The sequence below is a fragment of the Onychostoma macrolepis genome, chromosome 15 (assembly GCF_012432095.1).
Source record: "Onychostoma macrolepis isolate SWU-2019 chromosome 15, ASM1243209v1, whole genome shotgun sequence".
Taxonomy (NCBI): domain Eukaryota; kingdom Metazoa; phylum Chordata; class Actinopteri; order Cypriniformes; family Cyprinidae; genus Onychostoma; species Onychostoma macrolepis.
The window spans coordinates 17,498,401-17,514,132 of NC_081169.1; the positions used below are offsets into that span (position 1 = coordinate 17,498,401).

Below are 15,732 nucleotides of genomic sequence, written 5' to 3' on the forward strand. Positions count from 1 at the left end.
GTGCAAAAGAAAAAGCTCATGAGAGAATCTGCAGGCTAGAGGAGTGTGCATACTAAAGAGACACCTTCCTCTTTCCTAGAACTTTATTTTTTCATGAATGATTAAATATTAAACCCACATTTCTGCTCCAGTTAATTGCATGTCAACACATGGGCAGGAAAGGCCAGAACTGGAAGCGTATGTGTCGTGGGGTGGATGGAGGGCAGTGCATGATCCACATCTACACGGAATATCCTGGCAGGGTCTGGAAAAAGACGGGTTAAGCATCAGCGACTGTGAGTTTGAGAGAAAAAGTGTGTGTGTATGTGTGTGTGTTCTGGAGAGTACAACCGTCAGGAAGAGCAACACCATCACTAATTCATGGGCAGCTTCTGCTCTTCCAGGCTGGTGTTGCTCTTCAAATGACCTTTCTTCCCCAACAAATACACTTCTCTGCAGTACGGTGGCATGGACATTGCTGTGCACCACTCTGAATGATAAAAACACAAATGAGGTATTGGAGCACGCATGCAGGGCTAATATTATGCTAAGTTTAGTGTTATAGAGTTCAGAGAGTCAGCTGACCCAAGGTCTGTGTGATGGAGAGCTGGTGCTCAAACCCTAGGAATATAGGTGTCTAACTCTGCGTGAGCGGAGCCTTGGGTGAATCATTGATTTGTAATGTTACAATTGTACGCCGTCTAGACAGGCCTATGGTGGGAGGGTGGGAGCAATGAGAGGGCCATATTGTGTTCATTCATCTCAGAATGCTCACAGCTTGCCTGCTTTTGAATGTATTCAGACTGACACAGGATGACTGAACACTACAGTCATGGTTAAGACTTTATTCTTAGCTGTTTCTATCCCTCGTATCATGCAAACGCCTGCCAGTGAGTCGGGTTAAGAATGGCATCTGCATGTGCCACATGCATCTGGGTCAATGATGTTCAAGAGTGGCCATGAAATGTTTTGAAAAAAGTAAGCTCCTTTCTATGATATCATTTTATGTTTTATGTTTGTTTTTTGTTTGTATGTTTGTTTGTTTGTTTGTTTGTTTGTTTGTTTAGCCACACAATATGACTGTTACATTATTATTATTTATATTATTGTGGTATTTATTTTATCTTTTATTTTTATATTTTGAGTTGTTATTTTAATTTTAGTTTAGGTTTTGTGTGCATTTGTCATTTTCATTAGCTTTAGATTTTTATTAAAAAAATAGTATATTTTTAATGAATTTATTTATTTATTAAGTTTTATTAATTTTAGTACTTTAACAAGCTTAAGTTTTCATTTAAGTTTTTTTATGTTTTTTATTGATATTTAATTTCATGTAAATTGTATTTAATTATATAATGTTTTAATAGGATTAGTTAACAATAGAAACACTACCTTGATTTTGTTGACAGTTTTTTCAAATAATTAATAAGCAGCAGTTTTGTTATAAATAAAATATTATAAAAAATTACCTAATTATAGCCAAACTAATTTTAAGAAAATAATTAATATAACTAGTTTGGTCACACTTTATTTTAAGATACAATACTCGCTATTAACAAACCATTAAACTGTGACTTTTGCCTCAATAAACTTCTAATTTGCTGCTTATTATTAATTAGTAAGGTAGTTGTTAAGTTTAGGTATTGGGTAGGATTAGGGATGTAGAATATGATCATGCAAAATATGTGCTTTATAAGTACTAATAAACAGCCAATATGATAGGCATGCTAATAATAGGCATGCTAATAAGCAAATAGTTAATAGTGAGAATTGGTCCCTATACTAAAGTGTTACCATGAATTTTAATACCAAAATAAAAACACGCTCATCAAAGAACAGGTGTATTAAAGTAATTGTTTTAATGAGTGAATTGCATATGTAAAATATTTTTGAATATTTTTAAATAAATAGATCTGATGAGCATCAAGTCTTTTCAAACAGCCCAAGCAAACAGTCCCCATCTGAAGTTAACAGAGTTTCAGAGGTTTCGCTATCTCATTTACATCACAACTGTTATGGGTCGTGACCTTACAACAGCCACCTGTCCGTCACTGCTGGTGGTGACCACATAACGAATCACAGACATGATGGGACAGAGTGCAGCATGCCCTCCATCATCGGGTAAGGTCGGCTCCATCCGTTCTCTTCCCTACTTCCTCCAGATTTCCATTTGATTTGATGCAAGCTTTTTCTGAATGAGCGGGGAGCCCTCTTTCCAGGCAGCAATTCAGAGGGCCAAAGCAAGAGCAATCAATTCTTAAACCAGAGACTGCAAACTGAAAAAGAGCAGTGAGAAAGGCTGCAGACGTATCCATATCAAAAGCTTTAAGGGCTACGGCTAAGAGCGGCGAGACGGTGAATGGGACTGAGGGTGTGTGGATGATTAAAGCTAACCTGCTCAGAGCAGCGACGGCCGTGCTCGGTTTGAGAGTACGCCACTCTCTCTTACGGCTGACATAATTGATTTTCACCGCTTCCAGCTTCTTCTGTGTTTGTCTGTCTGTCTCTCACCGAAATCAAGAGCAATATTGGACATTTTCTCTGGGATGAAGAAGGGTGTGATGGGAATTAGTTAGCGGTTGGGTCAGTACGGCAAGTTTCTGTGGCATTCAGAATTAAATTGAGAACGCCTTTCAAATTCAATTCCTGAATTTGAATTGAGGCAGCAAACAGAATGCAACTGCAATTTAATGTAAGTGAGTAAAATTAAAATGAATTGAAATGCAAAGAAATTCACAACTGGGATTGATTTTTTTTTTTTTTATTTAGATAAAATTATATACATATGCATTATATGTGTGTGTGTGTGTGTGTGTGTGTGTGTGTGTGTGTGTGTGTGTGGAATGATGAATTGATAGAAAGATGGCATGATAGATAAAATGATAGAACAATGGATATAGATAGAACAATAGACAGAACGATATATAGATAGAGAGACAGACAGACAGACAGACAGACATACAGATAGATAGATAGATAGATAGATAGATAGATAGATAGATAGATAGATAGATAGATAGATAGATAGATAGATAGATAGATGATCTACTGTAGATTTTTACTGGCGCTAAAAGCTGACATAGAGACACTGTCTTCTTTTTCTTCATCTTCCTTGACTCTCCCACTCCTTTAAAGCGGCCGGCCAATGTAAATCATTCGTATTCAACAATACTTAATAAATCTCCATTATCAGGCGGAATAAGAGAACATGCTCTCAAGTTCTTCATTGCAACTTAATTATCTGAAGTCAGGTCGAGGGAGCACTAATCTACACCTTGAAATTGAACAAGATATATTATTGATGCCTTGTCTTCTTTTGATTCATAACAGGAAAACTACCCCTATCCTCCCACCCTTTCATCCATCCAGTCCCCTCATTCACTCACTCTTGCTCACATTAACTACCAAATGCGCTCTTTACACCTTCTCAATCACTCCTTGGGAGATCCTCCCCATCCATTAGCATTCAGGTTAGCAAAGTGAGGGTTACAAATGAGTTCTCTGATTTCCTGACTCCATGAGCTTTTAAGCAGCATCTAAAAAGCCGAGGCTCTTGAGCTATTTGCTTACCTCTTGTTGTTTAGATAACACGCTTTTTCAAGTGCTCCTCATTGATTTGATTAAGATCTGCCGCTGCATAAAAACACCACGGCTCTCTAATGTACTTTTCCTAATCTTTTTCTGAAACATAGCAGAGTGATTAGAGAGAGGCATTCATCACCCCTCATTACGCTAGCAGCTGCACTCTAAGAAACGTGATCTTTCTGTCTCTCCTCACTATCTTTGACACATTACCTCATATGCTCTGTCATCCACAGATACTGCATCTGAAAGCTAGTTGCAGTGTATCTCCTCCTCCATCTCTGTTGCCATTCTCCCATGCGTCTATCTCTCCTATACAAACTTCAGAAGAAAACTGCAGTTGTTATGTTCACTTGAGCGATGTCAAGCATATCAGTGCAGCGGCATGTCAAACAGAAGACCGAGTCAGCAAATTCGCCTTGTACAGGAATATTTGACAGAGCCTCATTTCCAGCCACCTCAGCTGAAATGCTTCAGAAACCACACACTGCAGAAACATGCAAACTATGATTGCGTTACATGCCTCCAGAGACCTGAGGACCAGAGCAGACTTAGGAAATGAGCTTTCTGATGTGTGGAGAACTGCCAATATGTCTCAAATGATTTGTCCCTATTACTATCCGTCTTGTATTTCTTGGACGCTAAAGATACCTGTTGTTGCTGGCTGTCAGTAGGTATTAGTATTACTGTACAGTTCAACTTTCAAGGTTTAAGAGTTGAAATGAAAAGTTCAACCAAAAATAAAACTATATAAAAACAATCTTAAAATTAACTAAAAAAGTGAAAATTTCAAAAATATAAACTGAGAATAAAACAACAACAGCAAAGCTACATTCAGAATTCAAAATTATAATTTGTTGTACACTGCTGGTCAGGTTAGTGGCCCTATTACTGGGCTTAGTTCTAACACTAAAAGGGATAGTTTTTCTAAACTTTGGGGAAAAATAAAACTTGCAATGACAGTGAAATTAAAATTATTACAAAAAAAAAAAATTTATAATAATAACTAACCTAAAACTTCAAAACTGTCATTTGTTATATGTTGCTAGCCATGAGTGAGTGTACGTTTTACTGTTAAAGGGAATAATTCACTCAAAAATAAAACATAAAACTTAATAAAAACACAACTAAAATGAACTAAAATGAAATATTCAAAACTATAATGAACTGAAAAAAAACAACATTAAAAATTCAAAATTATAATTAGTTTTTCCACCAGGTCACTTGGCATTACTCTTAGTTTAACTAGTAAAAGCTTAGTTATAGTACTTAAGGCAATAGTTCGCCCCAAAAATTAAATATTAAACTACATATTTTGTAATTTTCTGAGTTTGACAGCTTGGAAAGAACAGTGTTCCACAACACAGAGAAAATCATTCAGGTTTGGAACAACATAAGTTTGAGCAAATGATAACAGAATGTTCATTTGTGTGTGAACTATTCTTTTAATGGTACTACTACTATTACTACATTCTAGTTGAGAGTTATTAAAGCACAGAAGCCTACAGTAGAATATTCAGGGCCATGCCTCACTCCAGCCTCAAATCCGATTACCAATGACACTCTCACATCTACTTGAGGGAAGAGCTCTTTTGAAGCTTCCTCCTTTTCTTACTTACCCAGAGCCTGATTGTTCATTAATGACATGGCACATATCACAAGAGCTCAGAAGCTAACGCTAAAGCCCATCGCTCTGCAATCCAAACTAACTTTATTAGACGTGTGACACAGGGAGGGTCAGTGACGGCCTTTGGTGGGATTACAGCAAGTGGACTCCAGAGCAAACTAATGGATCATCAGAAAAAACTCCAGTGAATATGCTTCGCTCTCCAGCCACAGATGGCGTAATATTCCCACCTTGCTAGTGGGCATCTCGCCACAAAGTTGCATGCATGTATGTGTACTTTCTGGGTCAATATCACTGTAGGGTGCCTTTTGGTGTCCTGTTGATGAATAACTCATTTGCCATGATAACTTAATATAAAAATGACTATGACAGGGTGTGTTATATTAGGCTAAGTTTTTATATTCATAACTAAAGCATTACTTGGCTCTTTTTTGTGTAAGATGATGCGTGTTATTTTGCTATGTCCCATCATGCACTGCTCATTAAATTTGATTGAGAGTAGAATACTGTCAAATCATAAAATTTAAAAATGTCCTCTATTAATATTTTGTAAATTTTTTGTTAAACTCAACTTGAGTGTATTGATCATTTCGTCATAAACATTTTATTTTTATTTAATAAAAAAAAAAGAGTTTGTCCATGTCCCTTGAATAGCTGTCCACCCTGTTGTGTTGGGAAAGCCGCCCATTTAAGAAAAGGCCATCCCCTTTAGTGACATCAGGACAACAGATTTTTTTGTCTCTTCAGTGGCGGGAATTTCAACCGCTTAGGTGAATAAGTTGGTGACTTTTCAATTGACAAATTTTCTTCGTTTGAGTTTGCTTACTTGCTTTTCCTAAGATTAACATGTCCACCCTGTTGGCATAAAATATGCCAAAAATGATTAGAATACAGTATTTTCAAAATATGTCAGTTTAAATATATCAAATTCTCTTCAACAACCAGACTAAATATTTAGCTAGTCACAGTTTGTTGTAAGCTAATATGCTAATTGAAGTTCAAAATGTCCACCCTGTTGTTGTTCCAAAATGCCCACATGACAGGGTGGACTGAATGAAAATGAATGGGGAGGGGGGGTATATCAATGTGATTGATGTAATTATATTATTTATTATTATTATTATATTATTTTTTTAGAAGTTGAATAAATGTTTCATTTTCATATTTTGTCATGATTTGTGTATTTTAAATAATAATTCAATCAGATCTGTATAATCCAGTGTGTTCAATAGCTAGGTGTGGGGGCAATAACATGCAAACAGAAAACTGCATTAAAATATCACAGTTTTCTCCAAATAAGAAAAAATGCATGTGTGAACTGTAGTGAGTTTTTTTAAAAACACATGGTTTGCATAAAATCTTTTATGTATTTATAATTTGAAAGCAAACCTGTTTAGAAATCATATACCTTTCAGAAATTATAATTTGCATCTCAATTTTGTAATGAAAACATATTTAACAGTAATGTATATGTCCATAACAGGGTGGACATATATTATGGTTTATGCTTTGAATAATGGCCCTTAATTATGTAAAAAAAAAAAATGTGTGGGAGCTCAGCTAATATGTTTCTATAGTACTTGAGTGTCTACTGTTTATGATATGACATAAAGCGAACATTTTTGAGTATTGTGAGGGTTGAAAGGCACTCTATGTTGATATTGACCCTTCTAAGTTTGGACCAAATCAGATTTGTGCTATATATGAAGGACTTTTAAGTGCTCTCAGTGCTCCATTTGCAGTTAGCTTAAGCATACGATTCCATCCATAGATTAAAACACATCAGTGACCATCAGAGCCACAAAACAGCAGCTCAGATCAGTCGTCATCAAGACTGAATAATTTATGCACACTGTGATGAAAACTGTGCGCTTCCATCATGAAATCACACATTACTTATAGCCCAATGTTCACAGGTATCTCGAAATGAGATTTGTGGCTTGACATAGCTAATGTTTTATATTCATATTCCATTCTAGATCAAATCTTACTTTCTCCTTTCACTCATATCTTCTGTGGAAATAAAAAAATAAAATATAAGTTGAAGAACAGTTGGTCAAATAATGGAAGTCAGTGGAGGAAGGAAGAAAGAAAGAAAGAAAGAAAGAAAGAGCTTTAAATTAAGCTAAAAATGTCAAAATATTTGAGTTAAAAAGGGGGGGAAATACATAAACTCTTTACAAACCCTGAAAAACGTAACTTCCTAAAGTTTAATTATTTTAAGCAAAATTATTTTAGTTAGTATAGTAATTATTTTAAGAAGGCCTTCAAATATTGTTTGATTCAAAAAGGCTTCTTATTCTGGTTTTGAATTTAGTTTTAGTTAGGGTCTGTGTGCTATTTTAGGCTATTTTAGGATTGTTATCATTTGAGAAGAACCAGAATCATTCAATAAACTCTCATGACAACTCTGATGTCAATATCTTAGCTCATATGAAAAGGTTTTTTTTCTTTTACAATCATGGTGTAACAAAGTCAAAGTCAATGCTCAGGAAGGAAGAGGACGAGGTCGGTTTGACTGTCGCTGGGGTTTATTTAGCTTCTCTTGTAAACAAAAAGTCGCGCTATCAGCGCTCAATATAACAATGCATACGCAATATAAAGTTCGGCTCTCCTGAGCAGTAAAGGGTTCCACGCCCGCACCATCCCCAGCCAGCAGTCAGCAGTCAGTAGTTGGTCTCTCTTCCCTCTCTGATGTTCCCAGGTGGCTTTATGCGGTCTCCCCGCGCCACTTACTGGAACAAGACACAGGTGTTTGTCATTTGCACTTGACCCACTTACTCACCGCTCGTCTCCCAGCTCTCTCTCCCGCTGCAGACCTCGCTGAACCACGCCCCCCTCGCCACATACCCCCACCGCCCGACTCAGGCCGGGGAGCTGTCCGGCCTGTGGACCACCTGGAACATAAAAGGCTGTAAAGCCAGATACCATGCGGTGGAGCCACTGCAGAGGGGTGTGGTCCGAACAGAGAGTGAATTCCCGTCCCAGGAGATAATATCGGAGGGTGAGGATGGCCCACCTGATGGCCAAACACTCCTTCTCTATGGTGCTGTACTTAGTCTCTCTCTTTGAGAGCTTGCGACTAATGTACAGCACTGGCCGCTCCTCCCCCTCTATCTCCTGGGACAGGACTGCACTCAGCCCCCTGTCCGACCACCCTCAGCGCTCTCAGGACAGCCCTCACATGCTCCATATGCCGCTGCCAGTCATTACTATAGATGATGATATCATCCAGGTAGGCAGCGGCATATGCAGCATGGGGCCGGAGAATATGGTCCATGAGTCGCTGAAAAGTAGCCGGCGCCCCGAACAAGCCGAACGGAAGCGTAACGAATTGGTGTAATCCAAACGGCGTTGTGAAGGCTGTCTTCTCTTTAGATACTGGCGATAAGGGGATCTGCCAATATCCTTTTGTTAAATCCAGTGTCAAATAAAAACGAGCTGTGCCCAGCCGATCAAGCAATTCATCGACTCGCGGCATTGGATACGCGTCGAATTTCGACACAGCATTCACTTTGCGGTAATCCACACAGAATCGGACCGAGCCGTCCGTTTTAGGAACTAAGACTATCGGGCTCACCCAATCACTGTTGGATTCTTCTATTACTCCCATTTTGAGCATTGCCTCTAATTCCGTCTGAACCACCTTTTTCTTGTGTTCAGGTAACCGATACGGCCGACTGTGTACTACTACGCCTGGCTCGGTCTCGATATGATGCTGAATGAGATTTGTTCGACCAGGTAGGGGGCGAGAACACATCAGCAAATTCTACTTGCAACCTGGCCACATCAGTGAGCTGGGAGGGCGAGTGATGATCTCCTCCCGGGGCCAGAGCGAGAGATTGCATTTTGATGCTCACTTCTGGCCCGAGATCATCTTCTCCACTCACCACCGTCACCAGCATCACTGACTCCGCCTCGCTCCATTTTTTTAGGAGGTTGAGGTGATAGATTTGATGTGCCCCACTCCTATCTGTTCGTACCACCTCATAATCGAGATCTCCAACTTGCTGTGTGACCTCAAACGGTCCTTGCCACTTTGCAAGTAATTTGGAACTCGAAGTTGGGAGCAATACAAGCACTTTACCCTGTGAAAATTTCCGCAAATTGGTTCCCCTGTTATATAGCCGGCTTTGTCTGTCCTGGGCCTGTAACAAATTCTCCCTAGATAGCCGCCCCAGAGTGTGGAGTTTTGTTCTCAGGTCCAGTACATACTGAATTTCATTTTTACTTTGAGAAGGTCCGTCCTCCCAAGTTTCTCTCAGGACATCAAGAACCCCTCGGGGCTGACGTCCATAAAGAAGCTCGAAGGGGAAACCCCGTGGAGGCTTGCGGGACCTCCCGCACAGAGAATAAGAGGGGTTCCAGCCACTTATCCCAATTTTTGGCGTCTTCGTGAATGAACTTACGAATCATGGTTTTTAACGTTCCACCAGTCCATCCGTTTGTGGGTGATAGACGCTGGTGCGAATCGATTTAATGCCCAATCATTCGTATAGTTTGCGTAACGTACGTGACATAAACGCCATGCCGTGATCAGTGAGGATCTCTTTCGGGATCCCCACTCGGGAGATTAAGCGAAACAGCGCGTCCGCAACACTCTTGGCAGAAATGCTGCGGAGCGGCACTGCCTCGGGATATCGGGTTGCATAGTCCACCAGGAGGGGAGGCCGGTGGGTTTACCAGCTGACATTCGCGACAAGACGCGCACCACCTGCGTACGTTCTCGTGAATGCCCGGCCAAAAAAATGGGTCATGAGACGATTTAGTGTTGTCGTTTGGCCTAAATGTCCAGCCATGGGATTACAATGAGCCTCCTGGAAAAGCATTTCCCGACGGCTTTTTGGCACTAACAACTGTGTTGTATCTTCCTTTGTCTGAGCGTCTTGGGTCACTCGATACAACCGATCTTTTATAATTGAAAAATAGGGATAGGAGAGCGGCCGAGCAGGCTGGAGAGGTTGACCATCGATATAACGGACCTGTTCAAAAGCATGTTTTAATGACTCATCCTGAGTCTGTTCCAGAGGAAAATCATTGCGCTCCGAGAGGATCAGCCTCTCGATTCCACTCTGTTCCTCTGGTTCAGGACTCAGTGGTCCTGGTTCAACCTCTCCCACCTGTACTAGCGCGCCCCTTCCCTGTTTTTCTTTTCCCCAAGAGACATCCGCACAAAAACATCCCAATAATTCATTAAAAGCAGGTCAATTAGTTCCCAGAATCAGCGGATGCCGGAGGTGCGGGTTAACTGCGACCTCCACACTATGATTTTGTCCCCTAATTTGGATCACAGTGGACATTAAAGGATATCCCACCACATCCCCATGCACACACCGTACCTGAACCATGCGGCTTGTATCCAATGCCTCGGGCCGAATCAGGCTTTGATGGATAGAGGTTTGGTTACATCCTGAATCCACCAGAGCCTGATAGGTACCCCCCTTAATACTCACAGGTATTTGGTACCCGCCAGCCTGACCGGGGCAGCCTGCGGTGCATCCGGGACCCGGATTATTGTCCCCACCTCCATCACCGGACATCTGTCAATAAAATGACCCGGGTCCCCGCAACGCCAACAGGCCGGCCCAGACCTCCCCGCCGCCCTAGTGGCAGGAAGTGGGTTAAGTGAGTGGCGTGGAGAGAGCGGGGAAACGGAGACAGTATCTGTCCCAGCGGTGGTCAGCCCCGCCCCCCTGGACTCTCAGACCAGCAGCATAATCCTGGCCGGTCCCACCCTGCCCTCGGGGTGGGATTCGAGGAAGACCTGGAGGACGGGACCTAGGAAGGGGGACAGGTCGAGCGGTAGAGGGAGAGAGAGAGGGAGAAAGTAAAGGTGACGAGAGAGAGACAGCTGGAAGGGGTTCGCCGACCCCGGGGCATGCTACCATCTGATCCTCCGCCAGTTGGATGGCTGAGTCCAGTGACGTCGGTCGGTGGCACTGGACCCACTCTGCCGTCTTCCTCGGCAGACGAGTGACAAACTGCTCCAGTACCACCCGGTCGATGATGTGGTCGACGTCGCTTCCCTCAGCCAGCAGCCATTTGCGGCATGAGTCCCGGAGCTGTTGTGCCATCACAAAGGGCCGACCGCTCTCGCCCAGAACCAGCGAACGGAACCGCTGGAGGATGGCTCTTTTCAGATCATCAAAGACCAGGAGGTTCGGCACGGGCAGTTGCTGAGCAGCCACCTGCGCTTCCCCTGACAACAGCGGTATCAGACGCACCGGCCACTGCTCTCGAGGCCACCCCCCAGCTTCCGCAGTTTTCTCAAAGAGATCTAAGAAAGCTTCGGGGTCATCCTGAGCCCCCATCTTGTTTAGTGGCAGGTGGGGGGGTGGGGTTGCCCGTGCTGTTGTTTCTTTCCCTTAAAGTTCGGCTCTCCTGAGTAGTAAAGGGTTCCACGCCCGCACCATCCCCAGCCAGCAGTCAGTAGTTGGTCTCTCTTCCCTCTCTGACGTTCCCAGGTGCCTTTATGCGGTCTCCCCGCGCCACTTACTTACTTTGCACTTGACCCACTTACTCACCGCTCGTCTCCCAGCTCTCTCTCCCGCTGCAGACCTCGCTGAACCACGCCCCCCTCGCCACACATGGTTATGTGTAGGTTTGAGTTACACATAACACATAATGTTTTTGTACAACCCAACCATGTTGTATGAATTATTGTGAATTCTGAATGCTTCATTCGGCTTAAAATTCTCTCATGGTAATGGTCCTGACCAAGCATTTACAAAAACCAAAACCTAACCAGATATGGTTGGATGCAGTGCATGATTCTAAGGGGTTAACATTTTGACAGTTAAGCGATAACTATATTTCTCATGCCAGACTCTTACACCAAAATCATACAATGTCAATATGATCCTGCCTCTTAAGGGGAACATATTTGATTTGACATTAAAAGTGCTCGAGGTGAACAAAAATTATTTCTGACTTGAGCTTACATGGTAAAAATCCAATATAGCACAGCTGTAGCCTGGCAAGAGGTGTTAAACAGGCACCTGTTTTCATTTAGGTCTCTCTTCATTCGCCACCCGTTCTCCTCTACTCTTCCTCTCATTCCCGCTCATTATACTTGCCAGTCTAGAAGGAGGGAGGAATGACCTCCAGGGCTGAGATTAAAGAGGGCCGAGCAGAGAGCTGCAGTGTGTGTCCAACAGACTGGGCTAGAGCTGCAGAATGCAAGCCAATAGTCCAAGATTCATAATTCATATTCCACCCCTCATGTTTGCCTCAGCATAGATCATTTCTCACTCTCTCCACTAACACGAATCCTTTCACTATTCCCTACTGCCCATTTGCCCCCTTCCCTGTCACAAGCATCCCTTTCCAGATGGCTGCCACTACACTTCAGTGTTAACTATGGTCAACACGTCCTCTCTCTGGGGTACTGGCACTTACCCACTTTTCCCCTACTATTGATCCATCCTTCCACAGAAGTAGCCTCAACTCTCCTCCACTCCCATTCCCCCAGGAAGTTCAGAGTGTGAATGTCTTCTTGGATTAATGTGAGTTGTTTTCCACTGAGAAACACAGTGTCTTATTGGTAATCCATTATAGAGATACTGAAACTGGAAAAGTAGCTTGGTCCTAATTGTGAACCGCATATGTGGATTAAACATTCAATAATCTTTCTCTGGCTTTTGATAAGCAAGGATCTTGTTTTTATGACCTCTGACTTTTGACAGAACAGCTAGTCTAAAGTTATGGAAACATGTTAATCATTCATAAAACACAGCCAGATTCACTTTGAATAGACAAAAATGCATGTTTATTTGCATGCCAGTGTTATTTTAGTATCATTGAGATTTTATTTTATTGTATTTTTTAATGTATAACTGAGAAATGAGAAAAGTTTTTCTTTTAGTTAACTATAATGAACCTGTTGAATGCATAGCAATGCTGTGTCCAATTATGCATTTGTGTAGTATCAGGTAACACAAATTACTTAATGTAATATTAATTACTAAATATGGAAAAAGAGAACGTCTTCAGCCAGTATTTTGTCTTGTTTTCTACTACAAATATACTTAAGAAAAGATCAATTTAAAAATTCAAAATGACATGAAATGTTATAGAAAATATAGGAAAATATCTTAAAATAAATGTGAGATTTCTTTCTTTTTTGGCATAAATCTAACATAAATTAATCATATTTATGCTAACAACAAGAACAAAAAAAATAAAAAAACATTTGTAATGCAGTACAAATAATATATTTAATTCAATATATATTAAACATTATTTTATAGTGTTTTTGCACTGTTGCTTCCCAAGTAAATGTATCATGTTTAAATGATGTTTATAATTTATCAGAATATATTTACTGAAAAACAAGACAAAATACTGATGATTTGAAAAAATCTTTTTGCAATAAAAACGATTTGTTACGATGCTTGCAAATGGATTTTAAATTAACCTACCAGATGATCTTAAATCAATATCTGTTTGGCATGTACATAATACCTGACCTCCAACAGAAAGGAACACATTGACCTGAGATGACACCATTACATCTCCATTGCAATGCAATGCGATCTCATTCGTCTAGAATGCGAACTCTGTACTTTCTGTACTGTCTGCCAGCTAATATAACAACAACGGAGTAAGTCTAGCTATTAGAGATGCACAGTTTTTGACATTATGCTGCATTTGTTTACAATGCTGCATGCTGAGACTTCATGCCTAATTGTCAGCAGTAAAATGTCAGACAGTTGCGAGAGGACTCAGAGCCAGAGGACTACTCTGTAAATATCAGCTTAAGCGGCATCCCCCTCCTACAATATCAGCGGGGTGCGTTCAGTATACTACAGTTATAAAAGCTAGTCAAACCGCCACTTTGGAGCCAAGAGTAAATCTACAAGCAGAATTCATCAGTTAACAAGGTGCTTCCTCGTGAGACCCGGCGCTCGTGACAGAAATGCTACCTTATGACTAATGCATCCTGAGAGCCATCTGGATTGTGGGTTTAAAATTTACCAAATCATTCCGCTGAGAACTCACCACTGGCAGGAACATTACACTTCTAAGCATTTACAAGGAACCAGCTATTGCTTTCAATAAATGCCCAGCCATCCAATTGCCATAGAAGGCGCATCCTGGAGTGAGCAGCTGTATAATGCTTACAGCAACACTGATTTCAATAAAGAAAAGGTTTTTCGTCTCATTTTGCGTGACAGCTGTGTGTTTAGCCACGCAGGGTTTTGTTAGCCTGTGTATGTAATCTTCACAGTGTGAAACGGTCTGATCATCACATAGTACTGTATAACAGCTGTTGAAAGCTTCTATTACAGCTCCACTGTAATATTTTTCTAGTCTGGCATAATGAAGGGAGATTTTAAGCGTTAGGTACATTCAGGAGCATGTATATTTTAAGTCTCCTCCAAAAACCTAGTGATTATGCTTAACTAGACATCAGTTTAAATCATCACAGACGTGTCCCTGATGCGAAGGCTGTTCCAAACAGCAGGTTGCAAAATTATACTGCCTTCTAAGATACCTACTTTAAGCCAAATTGCATGTACTGCAAAGAGCTCAGGGAAAATGTTCAACCTAGAAGGCATGCAGGCGAGAGAAATGTTATTAGAAATTTGATTATATTTTACTCAATACTGGAAAATATTGATTGAAAATGCTCTGCTCCATCATTTTGATTCTCTCGGAACCAGAAACACATTTTGAGCTTCATGCACTGAAGTAAAATGGAAAGTCCGTTCTAATGATATTATCGTGTTTCTATTTCAAACCGACTGCCACCCAAACATTTAAAATTTGCTTTTGAGAAAATATAAAATTTTTGATTGATTTTAGAACAATTTTAGACATGATTTGACAGACTTTCAAATCAAATAAATTAATGCATGTATATAATAATGTATACATTACAGTGACTAATATATGTGCATTGGTATATGCATCACAAACAACCTGTATTGTTTGAATTTTTCTTCAAAACAGGATGAAACACATAATATTGTGTTTCTACATAAACGATGGCTCATGACCCAAAGTACAGAAAGTGTCAAAATAGCCCCATCTATAAAAAAAAATATTTCACTCAATGTTAATTTGTGATATGTATTTATGATAGAGTATCGTGCTGTAAGCTGAGCGATTTGATTAGCTTTGCCTGAGTAGTCGAATTTGAGGCATGTGGAGTACAAGTTGCTGCATAAGTATAGACTTCACTAGGTTTTGGAACGGAGACTGCTTTATGATATTTAAGTGTTTTTTTTGTTTCATTTTTTTCTAAAGCCAATGTGATTTAAATGCCTTGTGTAATCATAAGCATCATTTCTGGCTTACGACACCCACAAGCACATTATATTATGTAGGGATGTCAAATTTTCATACTCAAATACTGAAAATTGGCTCTGGCGTTATGCTGTGTCTGCCCGGCTGATTTAATTTGGAGAATATTAGCTGATATTCATGTTTTGGACACAACAGCTGTGTCTCTGCCCCCGTTTATTATTCCAGCATCCATTTCGTTTTTTTAAGTGTTCTGTCATATAATTCACTGCAGTTAACCTGATGGACAGAGGGAC

General features: G+C 40.6%; 1 protein-coding gene across 3 annotated transcripts in view; it reads left to right on the forward strand.

Annotated features, from left to right (window-relative positions):
• rtn4rl1b (reticulon 4 receptor-like 1b) overlaps positions 1–15,732 on the forward strand; it is a 161,800-nt gene that overhangs the window by 104,964 nt on the left and 41,104 nt on the right. Inside the window, exon 1 of one of the 3 annotated variants that reach the window (XM_058799831.1) lies at positions 70–275. The exons of 1 other annotated variant lie outside the window; for it this stretch is intronic. In XM_058799831.1, coding sequence (XP_058655814.1) covers positions 140–275 — 136 coding nt within the window. In that variant the 5' untranslated portion in view covers positions 70–139. Of the gene's footprint in view, positions 1–69; positions 276–11,939; positions 12,694–15,732 lie in introns of those variants that run through there. One more of the 3 variants, XM_058799834.1, reaches the window with a different exon arrangement.